Source organism: Calonectris borealis, chromosome 1 (genome assembly GCF_964195595.1).
Source record: "Calonectris borealis chromosome 1, bCalBor7.hap1.2, whole genome shotgun sequence".
Classification (NCBI taxonomy): Eukaryota; Metazoa; Chordata; class Aves; order Procellariiformes; family Procellariidae; genus Calonectris; species Calonectris borealis.
In genome coordinates, this window is record NC_134312.1 from 10442090 (window position 1) to 10467202 (window position 25113).

The 25113-nt window shown below is 38.0% G+C and overlaps 1 protein-coding gene across 1 annotated transcript in view; it reads left to right on the forward strand.

Annotated features, from left to right (window-relative positions):
- The window catches only part of SEMA3E (semaphorin 3E), a 70886-nt gene extending 46817 nt beyond the window's left edge, over nucleotides 1-24069 (forward strand). The window contains 9 exon segments of the mRNA XM_075144393.1: nucleotides 858-1002; nucleotides 6028-6250; nucleotides 8903-8994; nucleotides 10182-10223; nucleotides 13289-13455; nucleotides 19303-19370; nucleotides 20879-21018; nucleotides 23616-23681; nucleotides 23683-24069. Coding sequence (XP_075000494.1) covers nucleotides 858-1002; nucleotides 6028-6250; nucleotides 8903-8994; nucleotides 10182-10223; nucleotides 13289-13455; nucleotides 19303-19370; nucleotides 20879-21018; nucleotides 23616-23681; nucleotides 23683-24069 — 1330 coding nt within the window.
- The last annotated feature ends 1044 nt before the right edge of the window (nucleotides 24070-25113 follow it).

The window sequence follows — 25113 nt, forward strand, 5'->3', positions numbered from 1 at the left end:
TGGCCTCCTTTTCCACTGCAGCCTAGTCCAAGTGCAAGCACGTAGTACCTGTTTCTTGGAGATCCAACTGTTAGTTTAGGATGTAACTGGTAGAGAAGAGCAGCTGTGCTTTTGCCACTATTTCACTCTCCTGATTTTTTTTTTTTTTTTGAATAAAGCAAGGATGATCTGGTCCTCTAGGGATGCAGGCACCTAGCATTTCCTACTGGCTCCCTATGTCAGTAGAGAAAGGTGGGCACCTAATTAAAATTATCTGGATCACCTTCTGGAGTCTTCAGAGATAATTTCTTTGTAGAGAGCACTGATGCTTCTTTAAAAAATAATGAATTGCTTCTCCGGAACAAAGTGATAAAATTTAAAAATAAAAAAGATACTTTTGTGTGGATTGATCTACATAGTGTGCTCTTGATGATCTAACTAATAACACCAATCAACATTCCACTCAATATAAAAACACTCCTATTCATTTCCCATCTTTCTAAAGTAACAACAGGAAAAATTTTAGAGAAGAAAAATGGTTAACAGTTTAAGTCACTAATCAAAGACGTGAGTTCAGTTTGCTGCACTTCCTCTGTGTTTATAAACAAGTATCTAGGGCCTGTGTTCACACCTTCAAATTTTGGGATAACAACACAGTGCTTCCTCAGAGAAATGTTATAAATATAAATACATTAAAGACTTCGTAAAGAACATTGGCCACAGCAGTTATAAGAAAAACATATAGGAAACAATAAGTATTTTGTTCTCCCTCAATATTTTTGAAATATGACTCATTTTTAATTACACAATAATATCAGTATTATATGTACAGAATGTGACATATTGCTTTAACAATGTCTTTGAATTTTACTTCATAGCAATATATTTAGAGGATATGCTGTATGTGTTTACCACATGGCAAGTGTCCGAGCAGCTTTCAATGGACCATATGCTCATAAAGAAGGACCTGAGTACCACTGGGCTCTATACGAAGGAAAAGTACCTTATCCTAGACCTGGTTCAGTAAGTACAATCTATTTTCCATTGCTTTGCTATGTAAATGAATTCAGGAAGAAAAAGCAGACTGCTGCTAATGTACGAATCTTCCTGACTTCACCGTCCAGGATACATTTATTTGAATATATACATACGCTAGCATTTCTGGAAAAGTGTGGAATGGCTCAACCATAAGTTTAATCAAGTACTAGAAACATATATTTCCCAAAAGAAAATAGGGGAATTAAGTATACAAGGTTTTTCAAAATCCTGTTGGGACTTGAATTTAGCAACCTTGTGTTAAGGTCCTACGGTCCCAAAGTTAGGACCCCAGGCAATAGGGGTAGAAGGTGAGTCAGATGCTGCATTCAGAAGCAGTAAGCGCATTACCTGGGAAGGAAACTCACTTTCTTTTGAGCCTAGAATAACTGTTCTTTTAAATTTGGCTGCTGACATATTTTTTGCATCTGAACCTTGATAACTTTAATCTAATTGCCAAAGAAATAAATAAAAAATCAAATTTATTTAAGTGCATTGAGTGAACCATGAGGTTTTTTTCTAATGGAACTTTCTGGAGAACAAATCGTCCCTACTGACTTGACTTGAGAAAATAAAGCCAGGATGAACTAGAAACATGTACCTATGTTTACATTAAAAATATATATACATTTAAGATACATGCAATATTTTCCAATGTAAATGAGCTTATTACTGGAAAAAAAAACAAGCTTATAGAAGGCAATTCATTTTCCCTCTATTGCCTGTTGAAACCAGGGCATTTAACAAGTGTTAAAGGAAGGAAAAAAAACACAAAGATGATCCCCTATTTCAGGATCAGGTGGTTCTGGTTCCTTTTTTTCATCTCTTTTTTAAAAAGGATCAAATTTCAATATTTCTATAATTTAGATTTGTGCACAAGTTAGAAATAAGACATAGATTTTAACAAAAGTAACTAATCAGAATAATCACATTTGTAGATAAGGAGTAAATCCTCCATCACCTGAGGTCCTTCTCTCAAGACTGGTTCTTTCTAGAAGCAATGGTCTAGCATCCTCACAATTCATTGGTTTGCTTTCAGACATCACAGAGTGAGATTTTATTACCCTCAAATCAGGTTTCTGAGCTTATTAACGTTCTTGTTCTGTACCCTTTACAAAGAATATAGAAATACTAAAACAACGTTGCAAAGAATCAAACTCAGCAAAATCACTCATGCTTTTCACTACTTTTTACACAAGTTTGTTTACAAACACTTTTTTTTTTTTCAATTGACATTAAGTGAAGAAAAGAAACAAGACATAATTTGAAAATGCAATTAATCTGGCAACTATTGTAGCATACTCTGCAACTATACAGGTGCTGTCATGTAGAGAGTTGTTGCTGCCTGGCACTTAGATTTTTCATTTGGTAAATAGAAATTCTGGAGGAAATCACAAACTCATTAGTTAGAGACAGGTGATTTATTTCTACAAGGAATTCTTAATTTCTATGCTGATTTCTCAAAGGCATCACAAGTAATCTTTATCTCAAATCCTTTTCCTGTTTCACTCTCTTTTTAAAGTTTCTCTCCCTGTAGTATCTTAGCCCAAGGACTCTCACATCCCAGCTCGGGGGGTGAGGAGAGCGGTCCCACGTTCACTGCTGTCGGCGTGGCTTGAGGGTGCCCTTTGCATTGCAGGGGCCATCTCACAGAAGGGGCACAACCAGGGCCTCCCTCACCTTCCCCTTCCTGCTGCAAGTCAGGAGGAGCCCTACAGCAGGCCATGCCAGGCTAACCCAGAGAAGCATCACATCCAGGATTTCTTCTTCACCCCATACCCTTTGGGAATGCAACTACTTACCCACCCATGGCAATTGTCACCTGTGGCAAAGCTGCTTTTGTTTACACTCGCTGAAGGTCTACCTCTTACCATGTCAGCATTGTGCAAATTTTTGACTTTGTGAGATTTCTAATAGCTGTTTGGCTAAAACCCCCCACACTTTTCACACTTCACCTCTTTATCTTCTCGCAGGGTAGGGGCTCGCTCTCTTGAGCTTAACAGTGGAATAAACAGTTGCTGAAGCATTTTCAGTGTTGTTTTTCCTTTGCTAACTGAATTAATATTCTCTTTTATACTAAAAGCAATCTTTTGCAGAAATAAACATTGCATACCATTCATTTATCATTAAATCACAGGAATGAGAGGTGAAAAGGCCTATTAGCTTATCCAGTCCATGCCAGTACAGCCTTTCTCCCTGTAGCATGATTTCGAATGCATGTCCACTCTCATTTTACATTAATGCTTTACTCTGCTTCTCTTGGGGTTAGAGACATAAGTCAAAATGCAGAAGCAGATATTCCAAAAAAGAGATTATCTAGGATTTAAGCATTATGAATATGATTTGACCATCTTGGCCAATAAGCTCCCACTGTAGCAGTGCTGACATCAATACCAAATATTTTTTTGTTTGTTTGATGTAGATCAAAGTCATTAATATTGAGTCACGATAAAAATCGGATAAGTCAATTGTCACATTTTGAGCAAAAATGGGTGAATTCAAAGAAATTATTGGTTTCCTATTTGACATTTTGTATAGCAAACTTACAGTTTTTGCAGTTTCACCAAATGATGAGACAGTACCATGCATGGATTGCAGAATGGCTGTATATTTTACAAAGATTATATGGTCCAAGTTCTTTAAGTAGTATTCATTTTTTTTTCCACACAGTAGAACACCTCACATATGTTATTTGGACTGACATTAAACACAGGCATGAATTCAGTATTAATGACTATAGTCATTACATTGATATCTCCTGGCACTGAAGATTAAATGGTGGTTTTTTTGGCAAGAAGGAGAGAACACTGAGCCAGCACTTCAGCACAGTTGACAATGATTTACAGAAAGGCTGCCCTAAGTTCCACTCGCTTTCAATGCTTCTCTCCCTTGGCTCTGAAGGACCACATTTGGGTCAGACTGGATTGTAGCCTCCCCAATAGACAAGGCATGGGAGTTGAAACAGACATAAAAGAAGAGCACAAGTAATTTTCCCAATGTCATGGAACAAGTTAGTTGAGGAACCAGGTCTTTCCTGGGTGTTAATCGATTTAATGATGTTTGTCTCTATATGTTGCAGAGCACATCAGAGGCTGAAGTAGCTGGCTCTGTCAACTAGCAGAAGATTAATTGATTCTTTTTTGGCTGCTCAGTTAGGGCACAGTTTAGAGGTCTTTTCAACGCTTCTCCAGTAGCATGAGCAGAAAGCATGTTTCAGGCTGTAGCCCACAGCGTTAGGTTTCACACTGCAAAGAAAAGGTCAGCATATTGGTAAGCTGAATCCCATTACCTTTCCCATTACAGGAGTGACAATGACAAGAGGCCAAAAATAACCTGCTATTAGGCATCTCTGACAGTCAGCACTCTTTGATCTTAGCTATTGAATGGGTAAAGATGGAGTCTATAAGGAATGAGAGTAGAGTTTAAAGCTAAATAAACAGAAAACCGCTGTTAAGAGTCACACAGGTTCTGACAGACTCTGCGATCCCCTGCTCTGAAGTCTGCTTGAAGCACTGCTTCTGCCATAATCTCTGCTCCGGTTCTGCTGATTCTTTTAGTGCGTTTAGACTGTGATGCTTCAGGGAATGACATCAGTTACCTCAAAAATGGTGTTGATAGACTCCAGAGACAGCTGCATCTACTGTTTCCTTTCTAGACTACTTGATTTTATTTAATTAAAAATGAAAAGCCTGTAAAGGATTATTTTTATTAAATCTCTCCAGGGCTAGAACTTTGCAAAGGGAACCTGGCAATGCCTATTCACTTGATATGCTGTGCAGTGCATGGAAAGCAGAGGCTTAGCCTGTCTTCATGCTCCAGCTCTGTCTCTTTATTGCAAACAGCCGGTGAAATTCCATCACTAGGTTGATTAGACAATTACTTTAAAGTCAACACTGAACAAATACTTTCCTGTAGCTAAGTCCAAAAAGTGGAAACAAACATTGCCCCACTTGACAAGTGCAGGAGTTTGTTATTGTCAATTACAGTTGACCACAAGTTTAAAATTACTGTTTCCAGTAAACATAAAGAGTATTGTATTTCATTTTATTGATTGAAAAATCCAATTTAAATAGGGAAAGGCTGCTACTGTGGCTTTGCTTGAAATGCTTCTTAAAACCACACTGTCTTATGAATATTTGGAGAAAGTAAACGGTTACTGAGATATTTCCAGCTTGATCATAAATGGTTTCAATTAGACATCATGAAGCAAATTGGAAATGTAGAATCTATGTTCAGTTAGGGAACACTATATCCTTCACAAAGCATCCTAAAATTAACTTCTCTGTTTAACGCATTAAATTATCCCTAATTGCACATTTGACCGAAGGAGTAAGCCTCTTCTAATCAATCACTGACATCAAGTCTATTTGCTTTGCAAAACAGTAGATTGATGAACGCAAACATTGGTATTTCAAGCTAAACTGTGGTATATAATACTGTCATTGTGACTTAGGAATTAGAATCAAATGTAATACTGTTAGAAAGCCTGAGATCAAGAATTACTGTTGCTGCTGGCATAATTTTTAAGTGTGCTTAGTTTCTTATGGTAATACATTTTGCAATCAAAAGTAATAAGACTAGAGATTGATTTCAAGCATTAGTATTCTGCTGATTCTATATGGTTGTGTCTCTACTGGGATAGGAAACCCTTTTTTCCTAACTCTGTCAATGGCCATTTTGATTACATCTTCAATATGAATTTGGGGAAGACATAAGCACTATGTTTTTTGTCAAAATTTAAAAGTGTCACTATTTATTCTGCTCTTAGTATGCCAGAGAGGAAGGAGCTCCCCCTTTCTAAACATGACAATGCCAAGGCTCTGTTCAGCATTCCCTTTCTTGGCTTCTCATGATTAATAATCCACACATGTATAGAGTTCACTGTCCTGATTCCTACTGTGGTCTTTTGTGCCTGTTTTTATGCCAGGTTTTCTGTAAACTTGCAAACAAGGCCTGTCTCTGACAATTTATTTGGCAAACCTTCAGGATAATCTACGTTTTATGTTTTTGCAGTGTGCCAGCAAGGTGAATGGTGGTCTGTACACTACCACTAAAGACTATCCTGATGAAGCTGTCCATTTTGCCAGGAGTCATCCATTGATGTATCAGCCCATCAAGCCTGTTCATAAGAGACCAATACTAGTTAAAACAGATGGAAAGTACAATCTTAAACAAATAGCAGTGGACAGAGTGGAAGCTGAAGATGGGCAATATGATGTCTTGTTCATTGGCACAGGTAAATTAAAGAAAGCAAGGAAGACAATTGATTTTAAAGGTTTTTTTACTTCCAGGATGAATGAAATTAAGTTGTCTATAGTCCAAAAATAAAAAATCAATACAACATTCCTTTTTAACAATCATTCTTTGCATGACTGTGCCAGTTTTCACCTTACAGAGGAGGTTAGTCATTCTAGGCATGTGCTTCACTGTGCTGATAACATTATATAGAAAAATAATGGTAGGGAAACATTTAAAGACTAAGAGAAACTTAAGTATAGGATTCCTTTTTTTTTTTTTCCCCCAAACAAGAACCTTAAATTAAATTCCTTAACAACTGGCTTTATATTTAAAACTTCAGAACACAATCATGTATCTGAGCATAGTTCTGAGCTGAGACTAGAGACCTGAGAGAAACAAAGGTGATATGATTTTCAAAAATATCAGTTCAAGTTACTGGCTTTATTCCACAGTTTATTTTCCCCAATCCTGGAGACCACAAGTCTAGCTGATACCGCTAAAAAGAAACTGCCAGTTTCCAGATTTGGGTTACAACACAGTTCAAGGAAGGAAGGGGGAAATACCCAAGTTTCTTAAAAAGAAACTGTTAGAAGTTTTCTGCCAAGTTTTCTTGTCTTTCTTTTGTGCCATTTTCACAAGATACAGAGAGCTTGTTTAAAGAGGATTTTTAAACATCTACCAAACAAATGTGATTAAGATAAAATATATCATAGCCCTGCCCTAAATCTAAGCAACCAGAGAAAAAAACACATTTTAATGGTATTTGAAAAATAAGAAAACTTAAGAAAATAAGAGGAAAACCTGGAACTGGACAAGACTTTAGTCACATTTAATCTGTCTGGAAAAAATCCAAGGATTCATACATTCACATTTTATCAATTCAACAACAGGAATGGTATCGCAAATCATTTTGACCATTTTGTCTAGGAAAGCATTTACAGTGAATTATTTTTTACTAATGAAATTCCTCTGATAAGCACATTTCAGTGTTGAGAACATTCAAAAGAAGCATGCTTGTAGAATAGTAAAGGCTTATTTCTATTAGCGCTGTTTTCTAAGCTTTTAAATGGTTTTAGTATGGTCTTGGTATTGGACTTAGTGTGGTCTGTAAAACATTGTGCCATGTGTCACTTATTTCTGTACAGCAGATTTTATAATGGTGCCTAGATTTTTCATATTTTCCACTTGCATTTGTGATTGAGCTATTATATCAAATACTCTTGTACACAATTCCTCTGTTCAGCAAAGTTGAATCCAAGGGGACTTAAGTGTGTGCTTTAGAGCTGGACTGGCACCTTACAGCTGCTTAGCCTTCTCGAGATGTCTAATCTCAGGTGACAAGAAATTCCAGCATAGGAATTCGAGCTTTAGAAACTCTAAAATGAACCCTGCAATCTCTGCTCTGGCAAAGCTCCCATACAAAAGCTCACTGCTTCTCTTGGAAATATAATGTTAGAAAGGGTTAATCTTTTTTTATCTGAGTCCAACACCTGCTGTGTAACATAAGTAAACAGGGTCTTACAGCTGAGCAGAAGTTTCCTCAGGGTAGCAGTGCAGGTTAGAAAGGTTCATCAAAGGTGAAGTCTGAACACCAGGGCTAACTTTTACGTGTCTGTCAGCAGGATTCAGAGGGACTTACTTATGAAAATCAGAGCTTAGAATGCAATTTCTTTTTACTGTTACATCACAAAATGGATGCCTTTGATTACATATTCTCTTTGAGAGGTGGTGTATGACCCCAGTTTAATGGTTCCTCTTTATGTTTGCCCCTTTGATCTTTTGCTGAACATTTTTCCCAGTGCTTGTCTGCTTAATATTTCCCCTGTAAATCAAAGATGACTGAAAGTAACAGAAGAAAGGAAATTATATTTGCCATTGTTGATGACAGATTTTCAAATTAAGGAAAGCAAGACTATTCTAATAATAGTCAGCAAGACAATGCTGAAGTGGTGGAAGACCAGATGCTATTCGTGCATTTTAATTTTCTGGAAGAGTTGTAGTGATAGAGAAGCTGATAAATCTAAACTCCAATGTGCCTTAGACTTTTTGAATATGCAGCTTTTTTCGGTTCATCTTCCTTTGATTAACACCTTCAGCTCAACAGCAGCTCGGTGTTTCCCTAGAGGAAGGTGAGAACTGTGGACAATGAACCCCTGAATGTTTTTGAACTCCTGCCTGGAGGAACGGAGCTGCTGCCAGCAATTAAGGATAGTTAGTAGTTTCCTAACTAGTGTAAACACTCAGATCCTATAATTAAAGCTACTTTACACTCCTTTGCCTTGATGGACTCAGCTCCTGCCTACTGTCACTTCTTTTTCTGAAAAACAGGCATCCTCTTTGATCCTTTTGCAGCTCACCAACGGGTTATGACCCAGAGTTTGAAAAATTATGAGCCAATTAATCATATAGCTCAGGGATGTCTCAGTTGACTCTTATTTTCCAGGGACAAATTGTCATGTGTGTTTATTTTCTAAGAGTAGGAATCCTCATCAATAACAGCAATATGCAACTATCTGTACATATTTATAAATTTCTATCCATTATCAGTTTGAAGAAATCATTGAATGTATTTGAAGGCCATATAAATGTTTCCACCAATTATAACCTTTAGTTTTGTTTTGTTTTTTTTTCTTTTTAAATTTATTCCAAGATAATGGAATTGTGCTGAAAGTCATTACAATTTACAATCAAGAGTCAGAATCAATGGAAGAAGTGATTCTTGAAGAGCTGCAAGTATTCAAGGTGAACTGTGCTGTATATGAAGCATATATACAAGACTTGAATTTTCTGCAGAATTAAAATATCTAAAAAATCTGAGGATAGTCAAATATACAATAGTTGTGTGCAAGAAATTTTCTAATGATCTAGTTATTTTATGACAGGAAATCTTCATTTTCAACAGAAGTTTTTCTGAGGTGGAGTTATAGCCCAAGTACTGAAGCATATTACAGCAAACCAGGACTACAGTCTTTCTGTTTACATGCTTGGAGGTTGTAGTGTGACTTTTAATTAGAAACTTATTGCATTTTTTTTAATTTTCCCTCATATCTAATTAAGTATTAAAAGAGTATAACTGCATGCACAAAAATGTGCCTACTATAATCTTGGAAACTTAAATGAGGTCCAGATTTAAAAATCCCAATCCTCAGGAAGAGTGAATCAATTAATCTGCCTTTACAGTGGGCAAACCTGAGTCCTAGTGAGGCAAAACTCCATTCTCTTTAAGAATAACCCATGGCTAAATCTCAGTATTTGGTATATGGCAAAACCAACATAATGAAATTCTCTTAGTGAGTATCCACATTGTGTCACATTAGCCACATAAAGTAGGAGGCTAACCTACTTGCAACCATAGGGAAAATCTAACATCCAAACTTAGGTATTTAAATCTGGTACCTGCATTTAGGCAGCGTAACTATTGACTTGTTGCCTGGGGGGAAAATCACAGAAATTACCCCTTTTGATAAAACCAGTTTCCAATAGACCTATTCGGGGCTATGTCTTGCCATTGCTCCAGGAAATCTGAGCAGAGGGCACAAAGGACAATGGGAAAAGAAGGAATTCCTGCTATTTTTATCTTATCTTCAATGAATGTTTTGTTATAAAGAACACTCCACTTATCACTCTCAAGTAGGACAAAAGAGATTCAGTGGTGGCAAGAGCTAATGTCATGTTTGACAGGGAAATTGTAGTGTTCCTGTGGCTCCGATAATCCTGAATTAAGTGTTGGCTGGTTGTTTTTAAATAAACTCTTTTAAAGCAATGCTTCTGAAAGTCCCAATTTCCTCATATCTTTCTGTATCATCAGAACTTAAAGAAAGTCAAAGTATGTAGCAAACTGAATATAATCAACACTATTTTACCTAATTTATTGTCATAGTAAAAAGATATTATTTTTTCTAAGCAAGGAAATATTTCCTATTTTCTAGGTGCCAGTTCCTATTATTTCTATGGAAATCTCTTCGAAAAGGGTAAGTATTTGACAAGTTTGAAATGTGAAGATTGTGATTCAAATGTAATGAAGCTATAAACTGTATAGAGATAGACAGATACATAGATAGATAAACAGACAGATGGATGTACATCATCTATAATGAGATCTGGTCTGATACATGTAATCCTTTTGTAATATAAACTGATGGTTATATACTCTGTTCCTTTATGAAGCATTTATGTTTTTCAGTTCTAATGTTAAATGTCCTTAGTTCACACTATCATTCATATCAAATCAAGTAAAAACCAATCTGTTTCATGAGTTACTGGCATAGTAATCACAGTAGGGATTAGCTTGGTGGGTATGGCAACTCACAGAAAAGTTCCTTGCTGATAAATGCAGACAGACTTCAGTCCCGTGGAGATATCAGTGCAAAAAGAGCCTTGCTGACTCTCCCACATATTCAGTTGCCCGTGAAAGGCAGGGCCGTTTGGATCTGACTGTCTAGTTTCTGCTAGTTTCTGTTTATATAAACACCCAATTTATTACTCTTGTATGTAGATTTTTATCTGTACCATATCATAGATATATGTAGCATATCATCATATCATCTCAGGATGGAGCCATTATAAACATCCCAGGATAGTTATATCTTAATAGATCTTAGACATCCGATGCAATATAGGTGCACATAAACACAGTGAAACACAAGTAACGAAGAATGAAAATTGCATTACTATGAGGTGTTAGTGTGTCCCAAAAGATCATTTTAGTCTTGGTGTCCAGTCAACTTGCATTCTTTTGAGGAAAGACAAACTCCTCTGATGGTGATTCAGAGGAGGATCTTAGGTGTAAGTATTCTGAATTATTTCCTGGATCAATCTAATTTTTTTTCCATGTGAAAAGCAGCTCTGGATTGTCTAACACGGCACCTAAGTGAGAAAGACTTCGGTGTCATTTCAGATATTTGCCTTACCTTTAGCTCTCAGTGAAATGTCACGGTAAAAGGGTTGTGTTGGAAGAGCAAAAAGGAGATACTGTATAAAAGTGAAGTAGTCTTTCTCCATTACATCCAGCTCCCAAGAGGGCTGCTAACTTTATTAATTCAAGAAGTATCTGGAAAATCTGGAGAGAATTATAAAAAAGCTCCCAAAGCAATCTAGCTGTTGAAGAATAAATCTTCTTGTGAGAAGTAAAAGTAGCTTAACTTTTTCAAGATACCAGAGTAAAGACTGAGAAAGAACAGGGTAGCCAGATATAAAATTTGATCCAACAAAGTGACTTCCTAGTGTATGTGTATAGGGATTCTTGAACATTGATGGCAAAGCAATACCGAGATTAAATAACCAAGTTCAGCTTCATGAATGTAGATAAACTTAATCTTGCAACAGGATGCAGTTTTCTGGTACTAAGGACAATTAAATGTTGCAATACATGTTAGGGACAGGATTGGCACCATGTCATTTTGTCTTTAAAATGACATCTGTAAGCAGAAGTATAACTTAATTGAGTGTATGTGAAAAAAGTCACATAGCTTCTCTGCTTGAGCATTTTGGCTGGTCTCTTTTGACCTCGGAGTTTGTGAGCCTGTGGAGACCTCCTTGCTAGCTTTGTCTCAATATCCTTATAACACTAACCAGTCTTCACTAAGTCAGTGGTACAATAAAATACTATGTTTCAGGGCTGAGCTAGTTATCTGCAAAGGCTGGGAAGGAATGTTGTTCTTTGATGTTCTGTTGGCTAGATATCGGATGCTTTTTGCCCTCCTCTGATGAACCAAGACTAAGAGTAGTCTTTACCCTGGCTAAAAGATAAAAGAGAAAATCCCATCTTGTATGTCTCATTGAGTGTTGTTCATGTCTTCTGGGACAATCACACTGCAGCCTTTGCAGACAAGAAAGAATTCCCCTTAAACAAGGATCCTAGGTTTCTTCTTCATTCCACTTGGCTGACTGAGTTCCTGTTACTATCATCTGGTTTACCTCAGCTGAAAAAATCTTCAAGCATTACTGTTACCAGCCTCTCCTAGTTTTAAACTTCATGTTTTGTGATAAGCAAGCCAGATTAAATGAGCTGCCAGTATTTTCCAGCTTTAAGAGTTTAAAATATCCAATTTTGAAAGCTTGGTCTAAGAGTGGGAATTATGGACTAAGTTTGGCCATTAGGATACGCACAGCTTAAGTGTTCATTAGGAATTCTTTTTCTGACTGGTAAAACCATGGAAGTGAGCCATGCATAAGCAGTTCCTATTGCAGTGCACACTGCATATTTATGCGCAATATCCACCAGCATTCACCAACAACAAGATTTTTTTTCTCAAATCCCTGTAAATTCAATCTATTCTCTTCTGAATTTATTATGCCAGCAACTCATGAATCAGACTGATCATCTTTCACTTAATTTGAAAAGGACACTTATGTGAACACAGAAGATTCAGTTTTAGCACTAATGCTGAAAAAAACCCAAACCCCTACGAATAAATATTAAAGAAATAGATTGTGATCAGTTAATTTGTAAGGGAAGACTGCACAGTACCAGAAAAAAAAATCTATCTATCTCCTGTACACTGAGGGATAATACAAATCATAGTACTACTGTGAGTGTGTGACCATACTGTAAGGAGACACATCAAGAGTTAAATTTACGTGATAACTCTCATTTTAGATTGAGGTTGTTTATAACATTTGTAAATTTGAACTTCTTTGTTTAAAGTCTTTTCATGTCAAGTTTTTTTTTCACAGATCAGTTAGGTGACAGATAAGGTAAAGAGGGAGGCATTGGAAACTATCTTGAGGAAGAAAAAGAAACTTAAAACCCTGCCTATTTAAACACAAAGCTTATAAAGCTGAAACTTCACAAGTGAGGAAATGCCAAAATAAACTTGTTCATTTTATCTTCTTTCTCTTCTCAGTCCTCATGCAGGAGAGTTTAGTCTGTAATCAGATATTTTCCTACGGAGTAACTCTGCCTCCCTCAGGGCACAGGCTGGATGCACAACTGGCAAGCAATGCTAAAGCTAACATTTTTTAATAATTCTATTGGTAACAGAAGTTCTAGTGAAAGTTCTAGGAATTTAATTGTACATGGTGTATTTTTTTCCAGCAACAGCTCTACGTTGGATCTGAGTCGGTCATAGCGCAAGTGAAGTTCCACCAGTGTGACATGTACGGCACCGCCTGTGCGGACTGCTGCCTCGCTCGAGATCCGTACTGCGCTTGGGATGGGATCTCCTGCTCCCGATACTATCCCACAGGAATGCAGGCAAAGAGGTGAGAACTGCTGCTTTCTGTGATATCCTTTTTGCAAAATAGCTACTACTGCAGAGTTCCTACTGCAACAGAAAGTACTTCATATCTCCCCTTCATAAAAATAACTGAGCACTAAGAAGATATGTTAGCTGCTAATTTATTAGCACAACCTTAGGGGATTGCAAAACAGAATGGCATAAACTGCAGTACCAGGAATATTTTTGTGAATGAAGCAAAGTCACTTCGTAATTATTTGCAGTAAGTTTTAAAGAAACCTCCATTTCTTATACATCTTTTTGTGTGCAGAGGAAAGATTCTTTACAACATCAGAGACCTATTTTGGTAGTATTATACAGCAAATATATCACACTACAATAACATATACAACAGAATTTCCAAAAAAAAGCAAAGAAGAATCTGTGTTAACAGTCAAATACCTTTACTAGCTAAAATGAAACCAGAGTATCTGCAAAAGCTAAGGTTAGGCTCAGGCTTTCTCCAGTGAATTTATAAAAATAAGTTACTCTTGAGGCCAGTTCAAAGCACAAACCAATTTGGGTGCTTTAATTCTTCCCTTGGGAAGACCTCTCCTCTCTATCACCATTCACTTATTCATGGCTCTTGGCCTTCACTCTTTTGTGCAGTAATTTCCCATATACCTGTCCTCTTCTCTTCCCTCCCAAACCCAGGTTCTCTAATCCACCTACACAGATACTTGACCAAGCATCTAGAGCATGCATACCTTAATCCAGACCTTTTCACAAGACTTTGAATCAGCTTTGCCACTAGAGAGAGTAATTTCTAGCCTTAGTCAGCAAAACTTTCGTAATGTTTAATTCAAATCCTTTCTGTGGCTTTTTTACAATTACTGTTTCTGTAAATATATGCTTATATATATTAGACCTACATGTACTGCAAGGATTAGAATGAATTGAGTAAATTCTGGAGACAGTTTTGAAAACCAGTGGAGATGGTTCCGTCAAAAGCAAGTCACAGTATCCCAAATTGATTCTTGTTTCTTAAGGAAAAACAGGAAGGTTTTTTGGGTTTTTTTTCCCTTATCCTGCACACCTTATCTTTCCATGAACCTGGATGCGCTCAAACAAATGCACTGCTGGTTATAGTAAGGCACAACAGACATTTCTCTGGATTTTTCTAAAAGATAATAAACAGAGAAAGCATTTGTGCCCAACCTTTTGGGTAGGGCACATTAAAATGTAAAAATGAGAAATACAGCCAATGACTCAGCATAATTAAGAATTTTTTGGACTTATTACACTAAGGCATAGGTTAGACGAAGTAAGAAAACTACACCACTTCTACAAGCAGGATTGCATAGTCTTCTCATGCCTCTTGCAAGCAGACCTAAAGGAGGAAGTGGCCTCTGGTTGTCTGCTCAATGTGAGAAGAGTCTGGCTAAAATTTTCAGGCCCCAGATTAAGAAAGATGAGTAGTTATGTAGTGGGCCATGGAGTTTAATTTTAATAAGAGAAATTGGATTACCATAATTATAAAGCATATGTGTTACTCATCTAATGATGTAAAAGTCATTTGGGGAACGGGGGGTTAAAAAATTTCCCAGTAGCCTGCTAGGACTGTATCAGCATTTACCTTGTTCTGCAGGCTACTTATTGTCTAAGAAAAGATGAGAAACTCACTTGGTCCTGAACTCTGTTGTACATTTTTAGCATATTTGTCACCTAAGACAACTTCCAGAGTAGCAGCCCTTAAGTCCCCTGACACATGCATTTATCCAGGGTTGAGTGATATGGGCAGCACCCCAGGCACCTTCCTGTGCCTTACCTCGCCAACATTCAGCAGGTCAGTCTCTAAAAGAAGCAAATACTGCTGTTATCACCTTCCTTCTCTTAAGATAAACACTGCATCAGTGGAGAAGGGATTTGCACTCAATTGAATGTTCTTGAAGTCTGCAAAACTTGTTTTACATATAAGAGTTTGGGGAACAGCCAGCAAGAACTAACAATATGTTGAGAGGGATGGATGACATTTGCTTTGTTCACTTTAGCTCATAGCTGAAGCTCAGAGCATTTTAAATTTATGAGCTTACACTAACTCTGTGGTACATGGAGAGGCAGGGAGAGCTACTCAGGACATGTGTATGGAAATTGTTTTAAGTTGCATCCCGCTGGATACCAGGTGGAGACCACTGCCGGCAAAGGCAGGTCTCGGTAGACAACATGGAGTTTTCTGATACCAAGTGACCCTGAGCAGGCAACAACCCTGCCATGGCTGCCCTGGGCTCCAGATACAACTAATGCTATCTCCCAGAGCATACACGTCTTGATTTGGCCATGTTTCAGGGCTCCAGATTTCTGCTCAAGCTATACAAGGTAGTACAAGTAATGTGAGTACAAGGGGCACTGGAGAGCACTTGTTCCCCCCGTTCCTGGCAGCCCTCACTTCATCAGGACTTATGGAGCTGTGCCTTACATTACAGCACACTTAAGCTGGCTTGAATACCACCACTATCTGCTCAAATGTGGCCCTCATACAGTACATTTAGGTGGGCTTTTGACTTGTAAGAGCAGCCCTGCTAGTGCCATAAGAGCACTGTTAAGAGCTTTCTTTTTAATTCCAGTCCTACTGGTGAAGAGCTGAACCGAAGCAGGGATGTACAATGTGTCCTCCCCATTTTGATTCAAATGCTCTCTGCTTTAGATCCTAATGCCTCCAAGGTATGACAAGTGTTTAGAGAAACATGAAATAGAAAAACTGTAAACTAAGAGATGTACAGGATATAGAGAGAACTGCAGCATAAATACAAAAAAACCTCTGCTTGACAGCTGGTACTAATTTGTTGAATTGTGAAAGCCTGTATTATAATTCCTTGGAAATGCATAGCCTGGATATTAATTAGATATAGGATTCAATTAAGGACAAATGAAAACTGAGCCCAAAATCTCATATCTTGATGCTGGCAATGCAGCACACTACAGTGTCATGGTAGTTACGGGTGTACGGCACCTGCACGCTGCTTAAGAAGCCAGAAGGGAATTACATCGCATTCAACTTCCATGAATGCGCTTGAGAAAGCAGAGAGGTCCAGGACTTCAATGCTTTAGTTCACTATTACCTCTGCAATCTGATTTAGGCAGGTTCAATTTTTATCTAAACAAGCACTAAATTCTACAGGTGAGATTCGTTGCTGTGCCAGCTTACCATCCAGGCTGAAAAAAGGCTGAAGTAATTTTAAAATGTCTTTCAGCTTGGGTGGGTCTGTGATTCTTTAGCTAATTTTAAGAAGCTGACAGTCGCCCTCCTGCCTCCTCTCTCTCTCTCTCTCGACTCTTTTTCCACCAGCAAACATGCAAACACGTGCTTCGTCTCTTATGGTTAGCAAGGGAGCTCCGAACAGATGGGTTTTTTTTTTCCCAAATCCATGTTTTCCTTCCCTCAGGCCTCCCGGCCCTCCCTGCTGCCTGCCCGCGGTCGGGTGCCCAGGCTGGAGGGGGGCGGCGGAGCTGAAGGGGCGGTTGAGGGGCCACCTCGCCTTGCAGCTGCCCCGGGCGTCACCCTGCCGAAACGGCTGGTTCAGCAACACCAAACGCAGTCTGCTCGTTTACTTATGCAAACTGCAGTGACACCTTTTCTCCTTAAGACTTTTCGACTCCGCCTCATCTATCCCTGGGAAATAATAAGGAAACATGAAGTTAGTGGTGATGATGATGATGATGACTGTATTGCTTTCTTGCAGATCATTTTTACTAAGTTCCTGAAAGCACAGTCACAGACTGAAATCTAAATTCATGAAGTTATAGATTGCAAAAGACACTTCCATACATCGGTACATTTGCTAGTCACTGAAAATTGTTCCTTATAGTAGTTTATCTCAGGAATTGTCTGGTACCCTATTATTCATGGAATTCTCAATGAAATTATTACTGAGAAAAAATAACAAATACCAGGCTTATGTCACTATTTGTGAAATAAGTGTATCTATCTCCCAGCATCTCTCTTTCAGCACCTCTCCCCATTTTTTCCTTCTCTTCAAAAAAGTAGCAAGTGAAAATGTATCTTCCTCAGTCTTCACACTCACAACAGTAAAATTCCATCAATCTAACGTTTCTTTTTCTTGAATGGTTCTAACAACTGGAGAAATATCTTATATCTTAGAGGACTAGGATTTTTTTAGTTCTACAATGATCTTCAGGAACTGAAGAGCAAATAGTACATGCCTGCTAACTGTCCTGTTCCTGCTAGATAGGGCTGCTGGGCCTGACAGCAGCAGGGGTTTCTTGTTTGTTTTTTCAAGGCTAACATCTATAATGTTTATGTATATTTGTGCAAGAGCGTGTCTCTTCTGAATAATCTGTATACATAGATATGCAAAGCTGGTGGCAGCATCATTCAGCACTGACACTTTGCAGACTTATCAGTAAGCACGGCTGCAGCATCTATACATTACAATAAGAAATCCCAGGGCATGATAAAGTCCTGTTGCTATCTCAGAATCTCAGTTTTTGTTTAATAATACGCATGTATTTTTAGCGCTTCTGCCAAAAAGGCCCAATGCTGAATTCCCCTGAAACAACAATGGCAAAATATTGGTTCTGCTCTGAATATCAGTAAAGGTTAAAGCTGTCCTTTCGGTCCGCCAGCACCACCAGATCAGAAGTCCGTACAGAAGTCAGAAAATAATCCCTGTCTACTGCCAGTTTAGAAATACGATGAGTAACATCCATGGGCAAGATCTTTCAACAGTGTAAATCTACATAGTTTCAGTAAATTCAATTTGTGGCAAATAAAAATTCTGCCTTTCATATTCACATAGCACTGGAGAAAAGCATTATTTAAGTAGTAAATGCAAAGAATAACAAAACTACTTGGCTTTGCTTGTTTCTATCATGTATCATATATACCGTACACATACCTGCTGTGTAAGATTTGCTGCATTGCATATTTCTTTTAATCTGTTATGTATGGCATTGTTAATACTGTGCAGAATTAGTCTTTATGTAAATATAAGAAAGGTATCCTTAGTATAACTAAATTTCAGGTTGTTGGAAATACTACATCTGGCAAGATATGACATCCCAATAGGTTCTTTCGTAAGCAGTCCTAATTTTATTTATCAGGACACTCAGAGAATAAAATTGCCATATAAAAGCACAATTCTTCTGGGAATGCACTGTCCAGTTATGGTTTTCATTATTTTTCTGTAAATGTGTATAAAAAACACAAAGCCCAAAACTCACAACAATTTTTCTCTCAAAATCAATTGCATTATTTCCAGGTTGCAGCCGGGGCTCCCAGGTTCTGACCACAGTTCTGCCACTAGCTCACTTTCTAGGCACGGGCAAGTCATGAATGTGTCTGTTTCCCTGTTGAGAAAAATGGGTTTAACAACTGTCTGCTATGCAGATGTAAGAAAGTATTTGCTCTGCGCTTTGAGATTCCCAAATGAAAACAATAACATGAGAGTGAAGGATAAAAGAACTACCATTCAATACATAGCAAAATGTTCTAAACTAAAAAAGGAAAATTTCCTTGGCTTCCAGCGAGAGAGAACCAAAAGACAGGCTAAAGGTCCCTTTGGCTCTTCTTAGAACTGAATGTTGCCCAGTTGGTTCAGAGGATCTTGTTTTAGTATTTATAGCATCAGTGTAGTTACATATAAACTGGACACGTAGTTGTGCCTCTTCCCCAGACAAGTGTGTTTCTTTTTTTCAGACATGTAAGTAGGGAGAAAATACCAATGCATAAATGAGTACTTCTCAGAACAATGTTAAATTTTTAGGAATCAAGATTTAGCTCCTTATGTTTTTAATGAATGCCACTTTAGCATAAACCAAACAATCTGTAAGCTAAACCTGTTATCTCAAACAATTCCATTTTTTTCCCCTCCAGACGTTTCCGCAGACAAGATGTTCGACATGGAAATGCAGCGCAGCAGTGCTTTGGCCAGCAGTTCATTGGTAATCTACTCACACGTTTACAAATTGTTAGCAAATGCCTGGAGCAGAGAGCACAGTCTTTGCCAAGAGTATGAGCCAGACCATGATCTCACCTGAGCTTTTTTTACTGGCATATTCCTTTAACAAGTTATAAGGGTCATGGGGATGAGCCCATGTCATCCAGGTCTAAGAATGATTTTGTTTTGATGGCAGGTCAGGTGCATCCCATAGCGTTCATGCAGTCCTGCAGCCCTGTCATTCAGACTAGGGATGTGGTTAATGCATCTCAAGGGCTTCCAACAGAAATGCAAGAGGAAAGATGGGGCAGGGATAAGAAACAACAGGGCTGCATCCTGAAATGAATATGAAATGCTGCCAGGACACTCAGCCAGAGGTGGGAATTGAAGGAGCTCCCTAGCACAGACATGGGCAATGACATGTTGGAACACTAATGTGTATTTATGATCATTATCAAGATTTGTTCTAAAAAAAGATAGATTACTGTGTCTAATGCTGTTGTCTAAACCTTGGAAAGTGATGATTTCAAACATTGATATTAGGAATGGCAAAACAGACAGAAAACAGTTGCCTGGAAATCCTCAATATTTTGCAGGATAACACCCAATACATTTATAGAAGAAAAAAATAAAATAAAAAAAAAGGTTCTTTTAGATGGTCAGAGGAAACATATTTTAGATATTAAATATTAGATAGATATTTTACCAGAGAAAGCTTCATTAAAATTGGAGTCCATTGGATGATATAGTAGATTTTGGAAAAGTATATTCCAATATGAAATACAACAGAGAAATCACAATTACATCAAACCTTGTATTTTTTAGGGTATAAAACTGGAAAACTGGTCTCAAGAATATTTCTCACTACTGTGGAATAAGATTATTTCATTAATGAGGCAACTGGCTTCCTCCAGTATAACATCTAGCTTATCTTCCTCCAGATGTTTTAATGGACGGAAAAGCAAAATTGAGTTTTGATTCATTTCATTCACCTTGTTTTTATTAGCACCCTTGGGCCAAAACTATATGTTTATTTTACATGTGTATAACATGGGTATGTATAATACTGGTTAGGGTATTTATAGTTTTTAAGAGTTTCATTCTGCAAAAGGCTATGTGATCTCATTTTTATCCCTAAAAATATTTAATTATTTATTATATTTAAGCATGTATTGAATCCTCCTGTTTCACTGAGTGAAAATGAAATAGATGAACTATTCATAAGAACAAGGCACAAGCAATTAGCAGTGTGAAAGTCTGAGATCTGTTTCTCTGTGTATGACCTTAGCTGAATCATGGCATAATTTGGTCCGTTTGTCTTATGGCCAGATCCTGTGAGTCTGAGATAATAGGAAAATTCACTTAGTAGCTCAGACCTTCAGCAGACCCTACTTTTCAGTCACTATCTGTTTGGATCTGAATTAAACTTTATTCTTAAAAGTAAATATACCCTGAATATGGTGTGTTACAAGTATTGGGCCCATATTTTTAAAACATTTCTTTTCCTTCCAGGTGAAGTCCTGGAGAAGACTGAGGAGCGACTTGTTTATGGAATAGAGTACAACAGCACCCTTCTGGAGTGCACCCCTCGGACCTTACAAGCAAAAGTAATCTGGTTTGTCCAGCGAGCGCATGAAGCTAAAAAGGAAGAGGTATATATTCTTATAGCCTAACCTTTTAAATAAAAGAGCCCATGCTTAGGAATATTACATCTTCACTGAAAGGCCTGTCATCTGTTGCTGAAATGTACATGGGTGTAAGGGAAAATCATAATGTTCATCTGCTCTCTTGAATTAATAGACCTGAGAATTTCATCTGCTGTTTGCATTCAGAATCTTGAATGCAGATGTTAGAAATGTAGAGAAACTTGATTTAAGATCTCAAAACAAAAGAGAATCCAACACTTCTCTTGATACGTTATTGCAGAGGTGAAATGTTTACATGTTACTCCCAATGTTAGTCTAGTTTAACATCTATTAATTCTCGCTGCCTCACCCATTACATTACAGAACCTTCTGAAAATGGGTGTTGGTGGATTCTCTGCCTCTTTTACATATATTTCTCTATTATGAAAGTGCTTCATAAGTGTTAGTCTATTTATTCCTCAGTACTTCTCTGATACAATGTAGCTATCCCCACTTAGTATGTGGAAGGACATTGGGAGAAAAGCCTCAGACTACAAAAGGATAAAGATGGTTGCCTTACTGCCTAGCAGCTAGGCTCTGCTGCTAATGTGAGACATGGCTTAGCCATAGACATCTGCAGATCTCTGGAGTAGGACTCACCTGACAGTAAATGTGGACATTTATAGTAAAGAGATCTACCCAGGAGCTAGTTGATGTAGGCTGCCTTTGAAGTCAGACTAGATGGTGTTGCAGTTACAGCCAGTGGTATCACCTCATGCTTAAGACAGCTTCATCTGTTTGGGTAAAAAATGACTAGAAAATCACTGAATACAAAAATAACCAAGGATGTCACACTCTGCTTTAAATATCTAAAATTAAGCAAGATTAATGCCATTCCCACTTCAGGCACGTTTTTGCCTGAAGTTTTGTCCAAGTCCCAAATCTCTGCATGGATTTTCACACTTGGTATCTTCCCATGTATTTAACTGGAAGATCCCTATCTATGCATAATCATTCTTATAACAGAACTATTGATCGGGTCTTTCACAGAAAGTAGTGAAGTGTGAGGGGGGGAGGATGTCCTATTACATGCACGTCCCATTAGACCCCGTGGCTCAGATACTGGACACCAGGAGTATAAATTTGAACAAACTCTAACCTTCCAGTATGTCTTTATACTACTAGGATGAATTTGTTTTAATGTTTCCCCCTGCAAATAATTCAATTTTTTGTGAATAATTATATAGTCATTAGAAAAAGAAAATTACAGGCAGAGACAAGTAGAATAATATAGTCATAGAATCACAGACTGGTTTGGGTTGGAAGGGACCTTCAAAGATCATCCAGTCCAATTCCCCTGCCATGGGCAGGGACACCTTCCACTAGACCACGTTCCTCAAAGCCCTGTCCAACCTGACCTTGAACATTTCCAATGATGGTGCATCCACAACCTTTCTGCATAACCTGTTCCAGTGTCTCACTAAACAAAAGAATCTCTTCCTTACATCCAGTCTAAATCTACCTCTTTTATATCACTACAGGCCCTGGTAAAAAGTCTTTCTCCATCTTTCTAAGCCCTCCTTATAGATTGAAAGCCCACAATACGGTCTCCTCTTTTCCAGTTTGAACAACCCCAACTCTCTCAGCCTTTCTTCATAGGAGAGGTGTTCCAGCTCTCTGACCATTTTTGTGGCCCTCCTCTGGACCCACTCTAACAGTCCATGGTTTTTTTGTACTGGAGACCCCAGACCTGGATGCAGGATTCCAGGTGGGGTCTCACCAGAGACAAAGGGCAGAATCACCTCCCTCGACCTTCTGGCCACGCTTCTTGTGATGCAGCCCAGGATACAGTTGGCCTTCTGGGCTGCGAGTACACATTGCCGGCTCACGTCCATTTTTTCGTCTACCGATATCCTCAAGTCCTTCTCTGCAAGGCTGCTCTGAATCCATTCATCACCCAGTACTTCTCCTCTGCTTCATATTCAGTGTCTTATTGTTAACTAGATGGAGATTCCATTCTCCTGGGCACTTCTGCTGGCTGGATTAGACAGCCCAGTGCTCCCTGCTTGCTAGCATCTGCATATGCGTCGTAGTTAATAACTTAGCTCTCAGGAGCTGTAGGGGGAACTCAAACACCAATCTCAGAACTGAGGCTTTAAGATCACAATGGTCCTGCAGTTAGATATAAAAATATCTATGAGTGTCGCCTCAAAAACATTTGTCAATGTATAAGAGCATTCACAGGGACAGTTATAGCAGGTCATCTGGCAAATGCCTGTTAGTTTTCCATCCAGTAGTTTATTTGCATGTTTCAACCTTATTTCCCTCTGTGATTTAGCCACAAGTGACTAACCCATGCTGGGAAAACAGGAAACTATCTGCTCCACTATCTGATCTACCATGCTTGCCAGACTCTCTAGATCGCTTTCCTTTCACAGTTCCACTTCTTTACTTCAAGTAAATATTTTCATTACTTAAAAACTGTGAATTAAAGGATAGTGAATCCTAATCTTCCTCTCAAAATGTAATATTATATTCATGAAGGTATATTTCAGAAGTTATTGCACTGATTTAATGCAATAGTAAAGGCCTGTGCTCTATAACTGTGTCAATTTGTTTTTCAGGTGAAGACAGATGATAGAATAATTAAAATGGACCTTGGCCTTTTATTCCTGAAGCTGCATCGGCTGGGATGCAGGGACCTATTTTTGTCAGACGGTGGAACACAGCATTGTTCACACTGTCAGGAAAATCACCCTGGAAATAGTGGAGGAAGAACGTGTAGATGAAATGTTCAACAAAGACTATGAGGAGGAGATACCTCACAAAATGCCATGCCCAATGCAGAGCAGTATACCTCAGGCATCAAAGCCATGGTACAAGGAATTTCTTCAACTAATAGGTTACAGTAATTTCCAGAGGGTGGAGGAATACTGTGAAAAGGTGTGGTGTACAGATAAGAAAAGAAAAAAGCTGAAAATGTCTCCATCCAAGTGGAAATATGCCAACCCTCAGGAGAAGAAGGCAAGGATCAGGCCAGAGCATTACCGCTTGCCCAGGAACATAGCTGACTCCTGATGGACAAAAATCCATCTACTGTTTCTGGTCAAAATTTTATTTGGACTTAAGTAAGAGGGAGAAATCAGTCTTGGTTTTGGTAAATGACACAGGTTTATATATAAAAAATATTGGGACTGAAAACAAAAATGCTATGGTAAGTTATACTGTACACTCATGATGACTGTTTAGAAACATTTTAAACAAAATCTTAACTATCTGATTCTAAGTAGGTCAATGCAATCAGAGTTTTGCATTAGGGAGGACGTGACAATCTTCAGACTTTGAGTGCTTGAATCAGTTTCCTGTGTGGACCATGCTTGCGCTGTATATTGTTGCATATGATGGCATATTTAAACAAATTCAAATAGTTAAGCATTCACAAGCAGATGAAAAATATAACATATATCTTTTCTTCATTTCACAAATTTCTCATGCTTCTGAAAGTGGCACGTCTTAAGATCTTTCCTTTTGATTGTGACCTGTCTGAGTTTATCACTGAGAACAATGAGTTGTGTTAATACAGTGTACTGCTATTTCTAAAGATAATGAAGGGAAATCCTATTTACTTCCCACCATTTTTTGTCTTATCAGTCATTTATGAAGTGCAGTGTGCTCTCACAGCTAAATAATATTGCCTAGTAACTTGATGTAAGTCAAATGCATGCTGAGAACACAAACAGAATTAAATTCTTCAACTTATCTATATGAAAAATTGGAATAATGGTTTAGACAGAAAACGAGTCTATCTTATTTCTAGTAATGGACATTGCCTTAGTAATGACACGAATTAAGGGAGTGCCCTCTTGTGGCAAAACAGAGCAAAATCCGATATTATCATCTATTTTCAAAAGAAATGTGTATAGCGAAGAAGTATTACCCAGATCCACAGCTGGTTTGTTTTCAGCACACACTTCTAGTCTCCATGTGCTAAATCCACAGATTTAGAAGGCAGTGTTGGAAGTCATTTATGCTGGAAAGGCAGCATTTAAAGTAAGTAATGCTTTATGTTGTTAACGTGCTTTTGAGGTAAAATGCGGTCATAAAAAGTTAGGATGTAGATTT